General features: G+C 35.3%; 1 protein-coding gene across 1 annotated transcript in view; it reads left to right on the top strand.

The window, feature by feature from the left end:
- Positions 1 to 18,324, top strand: part of NUP133 (nucleoporin 133) — an 84,206-nt gene that overhangs the window by 7,852 nt on the left and 58,030 nt on the right. Inside the window, exons 4-12 of the mRNA XM_044673814.1 lie at positions 1,858 to 1,962; positions 2,265 to 2,402; positions 3,047 to 3,217; positions 4,274 to 4,429; positions 4,834 to 4,904; positions 9,045 to 9,192; positions 11,772 to 11,919; positions 13,286 to 13,443; positions 15,912 to 16,003. Of these exons, the coding sequence (XP_044529749.1) occupies positions 1,858 to 1,962; positions 2,265 to 2,402; positions 3,047 to 3,217; positions 4,274 to 4,429; positions 4,834 to 4,904; positions 9,045 to 9,192; positions 11,772 to 11,919; positions 13,286 to 13,443; positions 15,912 to 16,003 (1,187 nt within the window). The remainder of the gene's footprint in view (positions 1 to 1,857; positions 1,963 to 2,264; positions 2,403 to 3,046; positions 3,218 to 4,273; positions 4,430 to 4,833; positions 4,905 to 9,044; positions 9,193 to 11,771; positions 11,920 to 13,285; positions 13,444 to 15,911; positions 16,004 to 18,324) is intronic.

Genomic DNA, 18,324 nt, shown 5'->3' with positions numbered 1-18,324 from the left:
ACACACACACACACACACACACACACACACACACACACACACACACATTTTAACCCTTACCTTCCATCCTAGAATCAATACTGTGTATTGGTTCTAAGGGAGAAGAGTGGTAAGGGCTAGGCAACGGGGGTTAAGTGACTTGCCCAGGGTCACCCAGCTAGGAAGTGTCAGGGCAGATTTGAACCTAGGACCTCCCATCTCTAGACCTGGCTTTTAATCCACTGAGCCACCTGGCTTGCTCCTCCAGACATCTTCTTGAGTCATGGTTTGTTAATTGACTTAATTTAATTGAATAGAAAATTTTAATGAGTGTATTACAAGTTGAGGAAAATTAGCCAAAGCAACACAGAAAAGTGATCATGTCTTGTAAGTCAGAAACAAAAGACAGGAAGGGCAGAGTCTCAGTGACCAAAGCCAAAGTTTGATTGACTAGTGTTATCAGAATTAGTTTGTAGGAAATGGAGCATGATAGACTGATAATAGCAAATTGGTTTTAAGAGGGCCAGATTGATTATATGGTTTTTCAGCCAGTTTTTTAAAGAACTCTCATGTAAGAACTAGAAAGAAACTGACAGCTCTTTTCCCCAAGGGATTGGAGTTATTTCTATCTTATATGTACTGTAGTGCTATGCTTGATAAGATGTTAAAGGTAACTTAAAGCCATTCACAGGGAGCATAAATGTCTTAAGTGTAAAAGTAATCCTTAGCTCCTGACTTTCTTGCTATTGTAGCTTCCATCCTGAGTTATCCCATGAGGCTTCATTTCTTCCTGCTAACTGCTTTCAAAGTTAAGATGACTTCTTACTGTCATTGAAATAATATTATTGGGCAAAGGGTCCCACCAAACAAGTTGGGAAGAATCATTGGTGCCTAGCTGAGAGATAGGAAAGAGACAACCAAAAGTATTAAATAATTTAAGAGTTGATTTTACATGTAGACAAACTGAGAAAATACTAGTCAGTTAAATTATAGTAGCTAAGCAACTTTTATCATAGCTGATATACTTTTTTAGTCACTTCCTTGAACTTCTTTATTTTACAAAAACAGTAGGAAGATGAAAGTTTGATTTTTAAAAACAAAAGCTATTTGTAATTTAAACCACAAAAAATGAATGAAGAAGCATTTATTAAGTACTGTGTATAAAGCAACACTAGAGATATAAATAGCAGTCCTTGCTCTCAAGGAACTCATGGTCTAATGCAGTGGTTCCCAAACTTTTTTGGCCTACCACCCCCTTTCCAGAAAATTACTTAGCCCCCTGGAAATTTTTTTTTTAAATTTTAATAGCAATTAATAGGAAAGATAAATGCACCTGTGGCCATCACTGCCTCCCTGGATTGCTGCAGCACCCACCAAGGGGCAGTAGCGCCCTCTTTGGGAATCACTGGTCTAATTGGATAATTGCAGCTGCAAGCCTGATGGAAGCATCTGATGGATGGTCCTTAAAAGGATGCAGTGGCAAAGCAGATAATGAAACTTCTTCCTTGGTGTCATTTCCATCGATAAAATCTAGAAGTTTCTAACATGGAATCATTTGATAAAGCTAAAGAATGAGGAGAACTTTCTTTTTCTGGGTCCTCAGTAGGTCTGATTTCTGAGGAGATGTGAGGGCTGTTGTCCTTGCACAGGAAGGTGCTGGACCACATTTCTCCAGGAGTTACCCCTGTAGATGACTGAGGGGGTACTACTGGCCTTGGAATGAAGCATTCTTGACTGTTTTCCTTGACTCACTTGGCATAAAAGTACTATAGCAATTTTGACCAGTGGATAAGAGTTCAGGACAGAAGAAAAAGGAGAGAAATCTCTTATACATTTGTATTTGATCAAAGGAATCTTATGTTTTGGTACTTCTTACAGTTATCAGTTTGCAAAGAACTTCAGCTACCACCGAGTGATTTCCAGTGGAGTGCTGATTTGGTAGCCCTTTCCCTCCCTGCAACCTATAAAGTGCATTCTGTTCAGGTAAATGACTTAAATATTTAATAAATTAATTAAACTTTAATAAAAAAGTGTTCCTGACAACTCTTTAAGACTTAGTTATAATTGATGGAAGGAGTTTCTATACCTGAGGTTCCCTCCAAAATCACATGAAAACAACTCACAAGTTTGAATCAAAAGCAAAAATAATTACACAGCTTTTATTTAACCTTTTCAGTATTCAGATTAATAAACTAACATCTTTATCAGCATTATGAAATCATTGCAGCAGCAGTTTTCCTACATATTAGATTGCTAAGTGTGTTTTAATATAATCTAATTTCAAGTCTGTAGCTGTGATGGTTGCTACCAAAGAAGGATCTGTTCGCTACTGGCCTAGCCTTGCCCATGAAGACAGCTATATAGAGACTTCTGTTGACTTTGGAAATACAGATAAGGTGTGGAGCTTTCTAACAGCTATACAGGTAATGTATGTTTTCTTTTGTGTCATAGAAATATATGTGGGGCATCTGGGAAGTAAAAGTTAGATGGTTGAAAAATAGGACCACTGATCACATCAAATTGGTCAGAGAACAAGAAGAAAGAGAAGAAGTGAGATAGTTTGGAGAAAGGCTTCAATTCAAGCCTGTATTTTTACCTTTCAGTAATGGAGTAATGCTATAATGGGATTCCAATACATCAGAATAATATGATAAGGCAGGATTGTTTTAAACAGCATTTTAGGAAAACAGGTTATTTTTATCAGATGACTAGAGGTCACAGTATACATTCTGAAGAACAAGCTTTTCCTAATGATTAAATTTGTAGAGTTATCAATAGTATCATTAAATAAATTGTTATTAAATTCATAATTGAAAAGTCCTTATAAAAAGAGTGCATGGCTCTTTGAGAGATTGGAGATTTTTATGCAGAAAATATTTTTTCTATAAAATTTGTGTAGGTTGCTATGTTAATTACCTTAAAAACAAGACTTTCATATTTAATACTTAGTTTTAGGATGCATATGATTTTGCTTGCAGTGAACATTTTTTTTTGTTATTAACGGTCATTTTCTTCAAAAGATTCCATGTAAGAAGCTATTTTGATTGCAATATTATTTTTTACTTAGGGTGGAAGCTTTATTTTAGCCTCTTCAAGGGCCCAGCTAGTTCGATTGGTACCTGAGAATTTGGGCAAGATCCATCAACGTATCCTTCCACAGGGTCAAGGCATGCTTTCAGGAATTGGTCGAAGAGTTTCTTCTCTTTTAGGAATTTTGTCTCCTAGCAGTGACCTCACAGTAAGTTTGAAAAACAAAGGTAAAAGGATTTTTAAAAGGATGGATGTGAACCTGATTAGCTTTCCACTTAACTGTAATGTTCTGATGATATTTTTCTCTTTAATAGTATTGTCTTCTAGAATCACTCAAGAAGTGCAACTGAATTTTCATCAAATATTTATTAAGAACTTATCTGTACAGGACCTTAAAATCATCAGATGATGTTAACTGTCAGTATTTTGTATAACATTAAAACCATATGCTAGTGATGGTGAATGGATGACACGTAGAGCACTCTCTGTGGGCGTGCATGCCAGCCCCCCTCCTACTTTCTCCCCATGTCACCCCACCGAGTTTGTTACTAGAAAGGCAGAGGGACTAGGTTAGAGCCATTCCCTTCCCCCTCTCCAGCATCCCTGATAACATTTTTTCACATCCCCTGTCCCTCTGCCCAGCAGCCCAGTGGGAGTGCATATGGGGTAAGGTGGGTGGCTCACAGGTGGCAGAGCTGGAGGGAAGCAGAGAGCTCGGGCTACTCACCTCCCCTTCTACACTCACTGAGGGCATTCCTCACTTAACCCACCCCTCCACCCAACAGCCCAGTAGGAGAGCTTCCTCTCCCCTGTGTGGAGTAAGGCATGGACAGGGCTTGGCACTCAGTCTCTGGGGGAGTGGGGCTTGGCACATAGTCTCTAAAAGGCTTGCCATCACTACCATATACTTACTTTGCAATATTTTTTAAAGTAAAAGAAATTATTTTAATAAAAATATATTTCAATTTGGCTATTACCTCTAACAGATTATAATAGTTATTTTAAATTTCATTTATTGTTCTAAGTACAGAGTTCGTCTATTTTTACCATAATACTTAAATTCCTGGTTAGGAGCTACTACATATTTTTATATTACCAAAGTAAATCTATATAGTTCTGAATGTTGTAGTTTTATAAGATCTTACTTCATAAATAATTGTGCTGAAATTATAAAGTAGTCAAAAACCAGAATATATTGGGAGATTATGATAAAAATAGTATTTTTTATAGCTGACTTAAGAATGACTTTTTCTCACCCATACAGCTTTCCAGCGTACTCTGGGACAAAGAGAAGTCGACTTATTACACCCTTACAAGTTCAACACTAAGCAAATGGGAAATAGATAGTACTTCAGAAAGACAATGCCAAAGTTGGGACATAAATAAAGCCCTTAAGGAAAACATCACAGATGCAATTTGGGTAAGGGAGAAAAAAATGTTCTTCACTGGATTTTTTTCAGTTTTCATTTTATGATACTTTTTTTTAAATTTGATAACCTTTTGTTTTACATTGTAGTCGCTTTTATAAACCCCCAAACCCTTTTCTATGGTCCCTTGCTTTTCCCAAGAGGAGGTTACCCCCAGTAGTTATTTTAAAGAGTATCTGGAAATTCTCAAAACAGAGTTAATTTTGATTCTTTTTATATTTAAAAGCACTTTTATATAGCACTTCACTATGTAGTACTTCTCTACAATAGTACATATAGTGTGCCATTGCAAGATCAAAGAATAATGTTCAGCTATCAAAGTTCTAGGAATTATCGTTAACCTGTTCATTAAAAAAATTTAGTTATGTTTAGTATTGTAATTCATGTCTTGCTATAGGGGTCAGAAAGCAATTATGAAGATATCAAAGGAGGTGTCAATGTTGCCTATTTGGGATTGAAGCAAAACTGGTAAGCAATTTTTCACAAGGAAGAAGGGATAGTAGTTTGTAAAGATTGTTGGCCCCATCGAAAAATGATGAAAAATTACATTCAGCTAGATAAAATATGGAACATGTCTTTCCACATGTCTTAATGCAATTTTTGATTTCACATTTTGTGAAATATTAATCTTTGACTTGGGAATATTAAGCTTTGCGAAAACATCCTGATCATACCATGCAACTTGACAGTACTCCTGTCCTCTCTCACTGGAGATGTTTGGAGACTTTCTCCTTTTCATATTTTAGGCAGCCTCAGCAGGGTTGCTTCTGCTTCTTCTGTCTTTTAGCATGGAAGAAGAAGGGGGAAAATACAATTACATTTCAAGGTAAAAGTCAAAATGACATCCCACATAAAAGCAATCCATGTCAAACCATTCTAATATTTTGCCAGGAAAACTCCAAATGGGGTCATAAAGAGCTGGACATGACTGGAAATGACTGAACAACAATGCTCAAATACTAAAGCTCAGTCAAACTGTCTTCAGTAGAGGCAGACCTCTGAGGTTAGCTTTCTGATAATGGGGTATTAGAGGGAAAATATCTTGGGATTTTGGATCAGAGAACCTAGGTTCAAATTCTGACACTCATTTGTTTCTTGAGTAAACTTCAAATTCTTTTACCCCCCTCTAGGCTTCTTCTTTAAACCAAGAAATGAATCTCTAACATCCTTTCCAATGCTTGGTCTTTGGTTCTGTAATGGTAACTGCTATTTATAATATTGGCTCTACGAGATGTTTTTTTAGTTCCAAATAGCTGACTTACACATCAATTTTTTAGAATAAAAATTTTTCATAAAAGGAAAATGCCTTACTTTATAGTTTAGAAAAACTTGAATTATTCAAGATGTATGTGAATTATAATGAAAAATATATACTAGCTTTTCAGTCTCAGTGTAGGCTTTTAAAAACCTCACAGAACTTGTTTACTAGTATGACTAGATACTTTTTTTTAAACTCTTACCTTCCATCTTAAAATCAATATTGTGTATTGATTCTAAGACAGAAGAGCAGTAAGGATTAAGGCAATGGAGGTTAATGACTTGCCCAGGGTCTCATAGTGGCCAAATACTTTTGACAAGCATTTCACTCATTTCAAATTCAGTGCTATTTTATTAAGGATATCTTGCTTTCCTACCTATAACATTTCTTTCTTGTGGAAGGTACAAAACAGAAATGTTCATAGAAATAAAGACATTTCCATCCTATTTTATTTTTATTATTTTTTTCACTTCTGATATCAAATTTATCATCTATTTTAGATCATTGTTTGTTATTTTATTATGGAATTGATACCATGGTAATTTTTTTTAAACTTTTACCTTTCATCTTAGAATCAATACAGTGTATTGGTTCCAAGGCAGAAGAGTGATCAGAGCTGAGCAGTGCAGGTGTTAAGTGACTTGCTGAGGGTCATATAGCTAGGAAGGATACCATGGTATTCTATTATTCATAGTATCCTTAATTTTTTTCCATAGAAATTCTTCAATTGTCAGATATCATTAGAGATTGCCTCAGTGAATTTTCTAGATAAACTAAGTTAGCCAACTTTTACTTTTAAATTTGTATTTAATTTAACTATTTTTGATAGAAAACTTTAAAAAAAAGCAGCACCCTTACCTTCTGTCTTAGTATCAATTCTAAGACAGAAGACTGGTAAGGGCTAGGCAGTTGGAGTTACCCAGGGTTGTGCAGGAAGTGTCTGAGGCCAGATTTGAACCCTAGCCTGACACTATCCACTGTGCTACCTAGCTGCCCTGATAGAAAATGTTTTAAAATGAGTTAGTTCCTTCTTATAGAGGATGTTAGACCTCATATTTTCTTGTTGACTTGATTATAAAGGTCAGCGAACAGATCAGTTCTGTATCTGCTTTTGAATTTTTCTGTCTCATTAAATTTTCCCAGCTCTGACCTCTTTTTGTGTCTTTTTTTTTTATGTCAATTCAAGTCAGCAACCATTTATTAAGCACTTATTATATGCCAGACACTGAGCAGAGTATGGAAAATATAAATTCAAGTAGAAGGGGCAGCCAGGGAGCACAATGGTTAGAGCAGCAGGAGTCCTGGGTTCAAATCTAGTCTCAGACACTTCCTAGCTGTGTGAGCCTGGGAAAATCACAGCTCCAGTTGCTCAGCTCTTGCCCTTCTGGCTGACTGCCCTCTGATTGGGAGGTCCAAATCAGGAAGATCATTCATGTGCTCTTATAGCATTTCTCTGTGATGAGAATATTTTGCCAAATTAGAACAAAATGACAAACCAGAAGGAAGCTCTAAATGTCTTAGGATGGAAGTACCCTTGGCCCCTATGGCCTCTTCCTCTGATTGGTTAGTTCTTCCTAGAACCTCCATTTTAAGGAGCATACCCAGGTCAGCCACATCTTTGTTCCTCTTCATGCTGAAGTCCTGATTTGTGGCCTATACCCCAACGTGAGTCATACATAATTTCTCTTTGCAGAAGCCACTTTGTCTTAATGTCAGTGGGTTGTTTTTATTTAAATGTTTCAGGGGTTTTGCCTTTTATAATGGGTTTTACAAATTCTTTTTGGATGTCCGTAATTTCCTAGATCCTTTTAAACCTTTATGTAAGCCATCATTTGACAAAGTTGTCATTTATACAACAGGTTATATTCATTTTGACCAGTAGGCTTGCTATTTTTTTTAACTCTAGTAGATTATGTAAAATATGTAGCCATATGTAGTGGTTGAAATTGATGTAATCTATGAATTCATACATACCTTCATTACTATATCTGAATATTTAGGATATTTAAGTTTTTGTAACTTTGGCAGCTTTTTGTATGTGTGTGTGTTTTTCTTATGTAAAGCATTTTGAACAAATGCTTGCAATTCGTTAAAATTGTATGCTTACCCTTGCATTTGAAGTTAATTTGAAATAGAATTAATTTTCACAAAAACTAGCCAATTTTCTAACCAATTTCAAATCTCAGTAACCAGTCATGTGAAGTATGGTAATTCTTTTTGTTTATGTTAGCAGTGGGAAGATATCTTTTTGTTTTCATTTTTTTACACTGAATTAGAAGTATTAATAATTCCACTGGATGTTAGCAGTAGGAAGGAAAGAAAATTCTCTTTTGCTAGTTGAGGCAGTGTTAGACTTGGAGAATCAGTGGCTTAAATTTGTATAATTGGTTAAAAAAAATATCCTGGATCTCTGAGGTTAAGAGTTGTGAACACTGAAAAGATGATACTGGGAATAGGGGAATAACTAGATTCCAGACAAACTGGCAAAAAACACTCTCACACCTCACAAGGTTAGGACTGACAGATAAGCACAGGGAAACCAAATGGGAATGTGAGGTTTGGGAATGACAGTTGGTCAAGTAACTGACAATCTACCAACCTGGGAAAACCAATTAAGGTGGGTTCTTTATGGCTTAGAGGAGACAGGAAGTGCTAACGTTGTAACTAAAAGGTGTTTAATTGAAGTTCTAACAAACTGAATTTATTGGTATTAAATGAGGGAAGCGGGGAGAGGGGTTTTCCATACTATGGAATAGCCCTAATGGTTTAACTAAACTAAGTTCTAAACTAAGCTAAACCTCTAACTAGAATAAGGGTCTGGAGACAGGAGGGCTTCTCACTGCCCTGGTTCAGTGATGCTCCAAGATGATCATAGATGTCACAGGAACCAGGAATAAGTCCAATATACAGCCAGTCAATCCAAAACCAGCATGCTCTAGGGAGTAAGGTAGATAAATCTGCTTTCCACCAACAGATAATCCAGACCTTTCCTCAACCTAGGCCACGATAGTTGTTTGGAGTATCTCCTTCTCAGTGATATCCCACACTGACAGCTCCTTGGATATTTGGCAAAGCTAGACCACACAGCAAAAAACCTCCTTCTCTTCAGCTTGGTCAGACTAACCACTCCTTTCAAAACCCCAGCTTCATTCCATAATGGAACTCTCAGGTCTTTAGAGACAACCTGACAGCCTGGGTGCTAATGTCTTAATTTCCCCATTACAACACCTAATAGAGATTTCACAAATTCAGCTAAATAATCAACATTTCTCTGTTTTCCCTAGATTGTAATAAATTTATAAGACTGATTAGATGATCTGTTGAGAGTCTCTTTCTCTTTAATTGAATAGTGATGGACTTGTGATTTTGGCATCAGCCTGGCATCCAGGAGATAATCCATGTCTCACGTATTATACTTTAATAACAGTAGAGGATAATGGCTACCAACTCTCTGGGGAAGTTACTGTAGAAGTTACTCAGTATAATCCACCTTTTCAGGTAAGGAATTATATAGAATTTTATTTAAATATAATTAGTATGGAATTGCATGATTACATTGATTTTTGTTTCAGGTGATGGTGGAGATATTCTTGTATTTGGTTTAAAAATATTGAAAAATTATCTCTTGTTGCCTTAAATCTTTATCTTTCTATATCACTGAATCTTGGAGTTTGTTGGGATTTCTGAAGTGATCTAATCATTCAACAAGCATTTATCACACTGTTAAACATTGTGGATGCAAAAAAAAAGGGTCAAAAATAGCCCTTACTATTTAGAATTTTATATCATATTCAGGCAGATAACAAGTAAATTAGTAGATTTGTACAAACTATATGCAGAATAGATAGAAAATCATTTGAGAGGGGAAAGTGGTTGAAGCTGGCAGGGTGGGGAGACTTTTTGAAGAAGATGAAATTTAAGCTGAATTTCATAGTAAGCTCAGGAGAGAAGAGGGGTCAGATGTGAGAACCAAGCATTTTGGACATAAGATACAGCAAGTGCAAATGGGAGATTGTTGTCGATAGGGAGGAAAAAGTAGGCCAGTATGACTGAATCATGAAATGTGGAGGGAAGCAGTGTGAGAAGACTGGGAAGGTTGGAAGGGTCTGGATTGGAGAGAGCTTTAAATGCCAAATAGAGAAGTTTATATTTGATCTGAATGTAACAGAAAGCAATGGGAGTTTTTCAATGGAAGGAGTGAGAGAGGAGAAAGAATGAAAGCAGAGAGATGAATTAAGGACATGAGTTTGAGTGGTGGCTGTGTGAGGAAAAAGAATGTGAGAGATATGGATAGAGTCAACAAGATTTAATGACTGATTCAGAATGGGAGATGAGAGAGTGAAGAGACAAGGATGATTGTGGTTAAGAACTTGGGTGAGTAATGGAAGGATGGTGGTCATGCCCTTTATAGAAATAGAGAGGTTAGAAAAAAGGATGTGTTTAGGGGAGGGGTTCTTAACCTGGGGTTTGTGAACTTTTTTTTTCTCTCTATGTGCTTTTCATGTACTTGAAACACATTATTTTGAGAAAGGCTTTTTAATAACATTGCCAGAGGGTTCCCTGACAAAAAAAAAGACGAAAAACTTCTGGTTTGGGGGCAAGATGAATTCTATTTTGAACATGTTTAGTTTGAGGTGTTTAATTGATTATTTAAATAGAGAGATCCCAGTAGTCATTTGGTGAGACACATCTGGAGCTCAGATGAGAGAGCTAAGGAAATAAGTAGATTTGACATTTCTGTCGAAAAGACAACTTCAGCCTATGGAAGCTGATGAAATTAGTAAAAGAGAGAGTGAGTGTAGTGATAAGAGAAGAGGCTGAGTGGTACATTCTACTGTAGCAACCAGAACAGGGATCATGAGAAAGGAGGCCAAGAAGACATCAAACATGTTGGAGAAGAACCAGATTTTATGAAAGTTCTGGTAGAAGCCATCAGAAGTCAGAACTTTAAAGTTAAAATCTGTGAATATAAATTGAATTATATATTATAATATTTTCATTTAGTTTTTAAATGACTAAATATTAAAACATTTCATGTGGCTTCTTCAAAATCTTGTTATAGAATCAATTTAATAAAATTCTAACCAATATTTTAATATCTTTGTGTAAGACTACAAAGCAAAATATTGCTCATCAATGACAATATCTCATCTGAGAATTTGATCTTTCTTTGAATTATTGGTTGATCAAGAATCATCTTAACTGGTTTTTATTTCTGATTTCCTCACTGACTTGTTATATGAACTTGGACAAATTGCTTAGTTTTTTGGGGGCCTCCTGTTTTGGTCGAGGAAGTAAGAATAAAAATATTTTATGCCAGGTCAATTCTAAATTCAATCAAATTAATAAATTTAAATTAGTATGTTTTAATTATATTAAATATTTTAAATTATATGATTTTTAAACAAGTTCTCACATTTTCTAGAACATTTTTAGTGGTGGGCTTGGAGTAAAAAAGATCAGCATTTAAATTTGGCTCCTTACATTTATGTCCTTTGGGCTTCAATTTCCTTATCTGTAGATAATGCCTATAATTCTTGTCTAGGCAGCTAGCTGGCTCAGTGTATAGTGAAGTGTACTTGGAATCAGGAAGACTGTAGTTTGAATTCTTCCTTAGACACTTAATAGCTCTTGGTCTCAGTCTTCCCATTTGTAAATTGGGGGCAGTAATAGCAACCGACATACCTTAGAGGGTTTTTGTTATCATTAAATGAGATAATGTTTTTAAAGCATTATATATATTCAGGTACTTTATGATTGTCAGCTATTATTATTTTTTTTTTCTAGATTACATGTGACAGTTTTTAGTTTTCATTTGACATTTTGAAACTATTGTTTATTAAATGGAATTAGTTTTTAGATTTTCTGGTTATAATAAATGGTTTATTTTCCTTATACACTTATATATAACCTTAATTTTAAAGTTGTCTGGCTTGTTTGTTTTGTGACCTTTAGAGCTGTTTAAGTTTAAACTTTTTATTTTTGTATAGATTTCAATTTGCATATGTGAAATAGTTTTTAAAAAAAGGTAATTTTATTTTTCTTTGCTTTTATGAAATTTTAAATAAATTATTCAGTCTGAAGAACTGATGGCGTGCCGATTATTGGTCCCCAATTATTCAAACCAGGCTGCCTACCTCTATGGTGAAAATTCTGTATTTGCCTGTTCCACAGGAACTGGAAGAAGTTCTTTACCTCAGGAGAAAATTATCTTCGGTGCCCATGGTAAAGTAGTAATAATTATATAGGAAGCATGGCTTATTCTTCTCTGTCAGCTTTATTATTCTTTTCCTTTTTTCCCTAGTCTAATGCCTCTCTACATAGATTGTATTCAGAGGCTTACAAGACACTTATATCTCTACTATTCATAAAGTTGTAAATTTTTCATCCTTTTAAAGAGAGAAATAAATAATATTTTTCTCTAGAGGAGAGAAGCAGATAGGAAAGAAACTGATAAAAGAGGTGATCAAATCATGATAGACACTATAAATATTGTTAAATTGTTTTTGACAAGATGGAGAAAATTAGAAAGTAGAGTCTGTAATTCTATATAATTCTATATGCCATATTTTTTTTTTACTGTGATAGCATAACGATAACATCCTGCGAAGGAATATTAGAGGTGATTTAATTCAAACTCCTAATTTCTCAGAGGGGTAAATCAAAATCCCAAGAATTTAAGCATTTTGGATAATATACAGCAAGACTAATTGGTGGAAGAGCCAGAATTAGGGCCAGGGCACCTGAATTGAAGATTTTCCTGCAGGTTCTTTTGTGTTGCACCAAACTTCTTCTTCTGCTTTGAAAAGCAGCAATATTTCTGTGGTGCTTTTAGCTTTATAACAAACCTAAGTACTAAGTAATACCAGTGTTATTTATTATATTCATATTACAGGTGAGCAAACTGAATTCATAGAAGTGACTTCTCTTGGTTTCACCACTAATAGTTGTTGAGAGTCCAGATTTTAACTCAATTCTGCAGTTTCTTCAGGACTTCTTTTGTGGAGACTGAAAATACAATGGTTATTCATGGACTTAATACTATGACTGATTAAACTAGGAGCTTTGACAGGGTCTGTTTTGGAATTGCACCCTCCCGGGGCAGTATGATAATCCTTTGCTTCTAGGGGCTCATGAGATTGATCTTGACTTGGAACAGCTACCCAATTGGCTAAGCACACAGTGCCTCACAACTCTCAAGCTCAAGAGATTAACTATCCTCAGCCTCCCCATTTATTGGGCTTTCTAAGTGTACTCCAGTACTTTTAGCATCTCTGCTAATGCTCAGTCCCATCTCCTTTTCCCACTCCATTGCCCCCCAAAATACTCAGTTGGTTTGGAGAAATACTGAAGAGTAATACTAAAGAGTAAAAACTAAAATTTATTGAAAAAGAATTTTTGAAATATAACTTTCTTTAAAAGTTTTTTTAAAGCCTTGTATTTATGTTTAATTCTTTAATATCACATGTGATTGATTAGAATATGGTTGGCAAGTGAAAATTAAGACAAATTTCTATACTATAAAATGATGTTGTGAAAAATATTTCTTTTCTGTTTCATAATCTATATTGTATGTCCTTTATTTCCTTAGGAGATAGTATTTTAGGAGCTGGTTCCTGTGCTAGTGTTCCAGTTTTTTTCTCCAGAAACAGTGGACTAGTAGCAATTGTTTCTAGGGAAAATGTGTCAGTATTACCAGAAGATCTTGAAGATTCCTTGGCATCTTCAGTTAGTGGGCCAAACAATGAGGTATTACATAGTCTCTCAAGTTAATTGTGTCAGTATTCAACCAAAAAACTAAAAATAATGAGCATAGTTTCAATTAGTTCACCATTTTTTGTGTTTCTAATGAAATAAACAAAAGCCATCCCTATGGAATATAAAACAGCTAATCAAATTAAAATTTAAAAGTTTATTTGGCAAAGGATTTTATTTTTTTCTGGACATGATAATAGTGCATGTTATCTAAACTTGGGAATTATAAGCAGTTTTGATAATTAGTAGAATATAATGTATAATGTAAAACCTTTAATCAAAAAGAATACCTTAAGGCAAAGATAAAATTAATTATGGTGAATTATTTTGCTTATTTTGTTTTTGATCATTGATTAATTATTGTGAAATAATCTTTTCTTTGTTGTTATTCTTTGTCACAAAAGAGTACCAGTGGTGGTGTTAGACATGACCTGTCTCCTTGAAATGTCTGGATCTTTTTTATAGCACTTTAGTTTCTCTTTTTAAAAAAAGCCTTATCCTTTTTGGTCTCCTTTGCTGATTTAATTCATTATCCTTTTGCCATCCAAAGTTATTGTTACTCAGACACACTTCCCAGTTGTGTGATCCTGGGCAAGTCACTTGAACCCCCACTGCCTACCCTTACCACTCTTCCACCAAGGAGCCAATACACAGAAGTTAAGGGATCAAAAACAAACAAACAAACAAATAAATAAATAAAGTTATTGTTACCCCACAGTTCTGCCTTATGTCCTCACCATTTCTTCTACTTTGGAGTTCCTTTGATGTTTTCATTTGCTTCTATGAAGTTAGTTATTTCCTCTACATAGACAACTCCCCACACCTTTACATTTAACCTTAATCCTTTTAACTGAAATTCAGGCCTTCGTCTCCAGCTGTATGTCCCTCTTGAACACCACAAGTCATCCAAAACCAAATTCAGCATCATTTCCTTTAAATCAGCTCTAATTACCAACTTCCCTTTTTCTTCTCATGATAACCACATGATAACCACTATATCCTTCAGGATTGAAATATCAGAGTTGTTTCTGATTCTCCCTCCTTTCTCATCCTCCATAGTCATCATTTGCCAAGTTCTGTTGATTCTACCTTTACAACATTACATCTATATCTTGTACACTACTTATACTACCACTTCTGTTGTTCAAGTTTGCATCATTTACCTCGACTATTGTTATATCCTCCTACCTGGTCTCTGTCTCCAGTCTTTCCCAGTATAATCTTCACATAGCTTTCAAAAATAATCTTCTTAATGCAGGATTCTGTTCACATCACTGGCTTGTACAAGTCACAAAGTGAATTAAGAATCACATTAACTCTGAATTTGAAGGGACCTCAGGAGCCATTAATCAAAAACCTGTCCCTAAATAGAAATCAGATCTATAATATACCCAAGAAATAGTCATTCCATCCTTTCTTGTAGATTTTTCATGATGAGAGTAGCGACTGCCTCCAAAGTCAGCAAATTCCACTTTTGTTTATTCCTAAATGTTATGAATTCTTTTCCTTACCTCAAATCTAAATTTGCTTTCTCAGCAACTTCACTCATTGTTCTTACTTTCCACCCTCTTGAGGTATGGAGTATTAGAATAAATCCCCCCTTTTCATAATATCCCTTTGGATATTTGGGTAGCTTTCATGTTCTTCCTAAATCTTTTCTTCTCCTGGCAAAACATTCTCAATTCCTTTAATATTATTCTCATGGTCTTCGTAACCCTCACCATCCTGATTGCCCTCTTCTGGATACTTGTTTGCTTAAAATAAATATCAGCTAGGTTCTTGCATTTTTTTTTTTTTAGATTTTTTTTTAAACCCTTGTACTTTGGTGTATTGTCTCATAGGTGGAAGATTGGTAAGGGTGGGCAATGGGGGTCAAGTGACCTGCCCAGGGTCACACAGCTGGGAAGTGGCTGAGGCCGGGTTTGAACCTAGGACCTCCTGTCTCTAGGCCTGGCTCTCACTCCACTGAGCTACCCAGCTGTCCCTGCATTTTTTTTTTCTATTGTGCTATGGTGCTTCTTTAGATTGCCCTCCCTCTTCTTTTTTACCTGTTGTGAGAATCTTATACTTTCCTTCAGGCTGAGCTTAGGTTATGTTCCCTAATCTCCCTTAGCTAAAGTTTTCTCCTCAAATTTTTCTAAAATTCTTTTTCTGATCTCCACTTTTTCCCAGTTTTCTTTTATTGTATATATCCACTGCTAGATTCAAGCACTTTGAGAGTAGCAACTGGCTTTTTTATCTTTATATGTGTTAGCTAGTATAATTCCTCATGTATAGTAAATGATTATTAAATGAAATTCAGATTGGTATTGCTTAATTTGCTTTTATTATTAACTCAAGAAATAAGTCTATGGGTATGTTTTGTACATATTTGGACTTTTTTTTGTTGTGAAGGTGTAATTATGTATTCTAACTTCAAATGTCCTGGTATTCCATCTCCAAAATATAATTTATTATTCCAGAGTCCAGTTTTTGAAAACACATCAAAAATGGATACCATAGCACAAGAAGACAAGACAAGGTTGCTAAAAGCTGCTTTTCTCCAATACTGCAGGTATAAAATATTTGTGAAGCATGATAAATTTTATTTAATATAGCACTTTAAAAAACTTAGTAAGATGGAATTTAGGAGAAAGTAATATTTTGGAATTTAGAAGGCCTAGATTGGCATCTGACATCTTGTAGACCTTTCAGCACCTGCTTCTAAAGGCAGTAAATTCTACTACTGTTACCAAGATCTGCTACCTTGGGATCTCACTTGTGTGATCCTGGGAAAATTACTTTGCTTTTCTTTTTGTCTCTTTATCAATTAAATGAAAACATTTGAAAACAGATGAACTCTAAGGTCTCTTCTACTTCTAAATCCTTTGATAACAGTCAAACCTTCAAAGGGGTGGGAATTGGAAGTTTTGTTAATGACACTGAATTGTGACTTTGAGTTTCAGAGTGTTATGGGGGATGGGAGGTGGGATATTTATGCATATATAATCAGTCCATAAAGGCAGTGGATTAATATACTTTTATGTGAATTTGAAGAAAACTCAAATTTTCTTTTCTATGGAGGGATATGAAAGAATGGTCTGTTTTTTAGTATATTTGAAAATTTTTTTTAGTGAATATATGTGACTTCTGATTCTAATCCTGGCTCTATACTGAGATATGTGACCTTGAAGCATGTCTGACCTTTCAGTTTAAGTTTTGCTGTCTATAAAATAAAGGGGCTAGACTAGATAAAGGGTTTCTTGCTAGTAGGTTAGGAACTACTAGATGTATTGAATCTGAAAACTTTATTTGGTTGCTCTCCAAGCCAGTTACTTATTATATTTTGTTCCATGTGCCCTTAGTAAATGAGGGGATTTTCAGGAAGGATGGAGTACAATTATCAATAGTGTTTCCTTCTCTGTTCTTGTCAGAGATTTTAGCATTATTGTGTATCTATGTGTGGAGGTGTACTCTCATGATTTCAAGATTTCTAGGAAATGAAAAGTAATTCTTTTTCTCCTCCCCAGATTTGGGAATCTCTGTACTAGCATTCTAATATACTTTCCTAAATTCTTGCTTTTTTACATTTATCTTTTATACTATTCTCATAGCTGTGTTCAGTCTTCTGGTCTGTAGGGGGGGCAATGAGACAAGCCTTTTCTGTTTTAAAAGACCTAGCACTTAAGTGGTAGTTCCTAGTCTTTCTCATCTAGCTATCAATTTGTTTTATAATAATGTTGTGACTTCACTTTGGACAGGGAAGGTTCTGGCAGATTTTTAATAGTCTAGCTCAAGATCTAAAGGAATCATAGAATTTCAGAACTTAGAGATCCTCTAGATGAGGAAATTTGAGGCCCAGTGATTTTACCAAAATTACACATAGCACTTAAATAGTAGTATAACTGGGACTAAAAACCCTAAGTCTTCTAAATCCCATTTGAGTGTTTTTCCATTGGGCCATGCTGATAATAATGTGGCAAATAACTTCATAACAAATCCTGAACTTTTTACTGAAGGCCTTAGAATGCAACATTCTTAGGAGCAGTGTGTGACCTATGATGGTATAAGACCCTGTGTTATTGGTTTTTGTGTATAACACTTAATACAATACCTTATATATAATAGATACTTACTGTTGAATAAATGAACACTCACTGTGGCACATCTATCCCTTTAGCTTTTACTGGGTACTGTAGGTCTTGACATTTGAGCAGGAGGGATAGATTGGTTTAGACTTGTAACCTTCTGTGTAAGGAAGTTTCCCAAGTATTTCTTTCAATATAGCCTTCCCAAACTGAATGATCCCAGAAAATAATTGAGGTCCCCCACTAGTATGGTTTTTTTTTTTTTTTTAACCCTTGTACTTCGGTGTATTGTCTCATAGGTGGAAGATTGGTAAGGGTGGGCAATGGGGGTCAAGTGACTTGCCCAGGGTCACACAGCTGGGAAGTGGCTGAGGCCAGGTTTGAACCTAGGACCTCCCGTCTCTAGGCCTGACTCTCACTCCACTGAGCTACCCAGCTGCCCCCACTAGTATAGTTTTGCTGTCTTATTTCCTCCCATAATTCATTTAATTTTTCCTTTAATAATTTTTGTGCTATGCCATTTGGTTCTTATATGTGTAATATTGCTATTACTTTATTGACTATGGTTCCTTTTTAGCAAGATGTAGTTTCCCTGCTAGCTACCTAGTTCCTTTTAATAAATTAAGTTTATTTTTTGCCTTTTTTTTATTTTAAATCATGATTGCTCTCCTTGTCTTTTTAACTTGAGCTGAAGCAAAATAGATTGTGCTCTAGCTTCTTATTTTAACTCTGTGTGTGTGTGTGTGTCTCTGTTTCAAATGTGTTTCTTGTAAACCACATATTATTGGATTCTGGTTTCTAATCTGTT

The sequence above is a fragment of the Gracilinanus agilis genome, chromosome 4 (genome assembly GCF_016433145.1).
Source record: "Gracilinanus agilis isolate LMUSP501 chromosome 4, AgileGrace, whole genome shotgun sequence".
Taxonomy (NCBI): domain Eukaryota; kingdom Metazoa; phylum Chordata; class Mammalia; order Didelphimorphia; family Didelphidae; genus Gracilinanus; species Gracilinanus agilis.
This window is presented reverse-complemented; position numbering and strand designations above follow the sequence as displayed.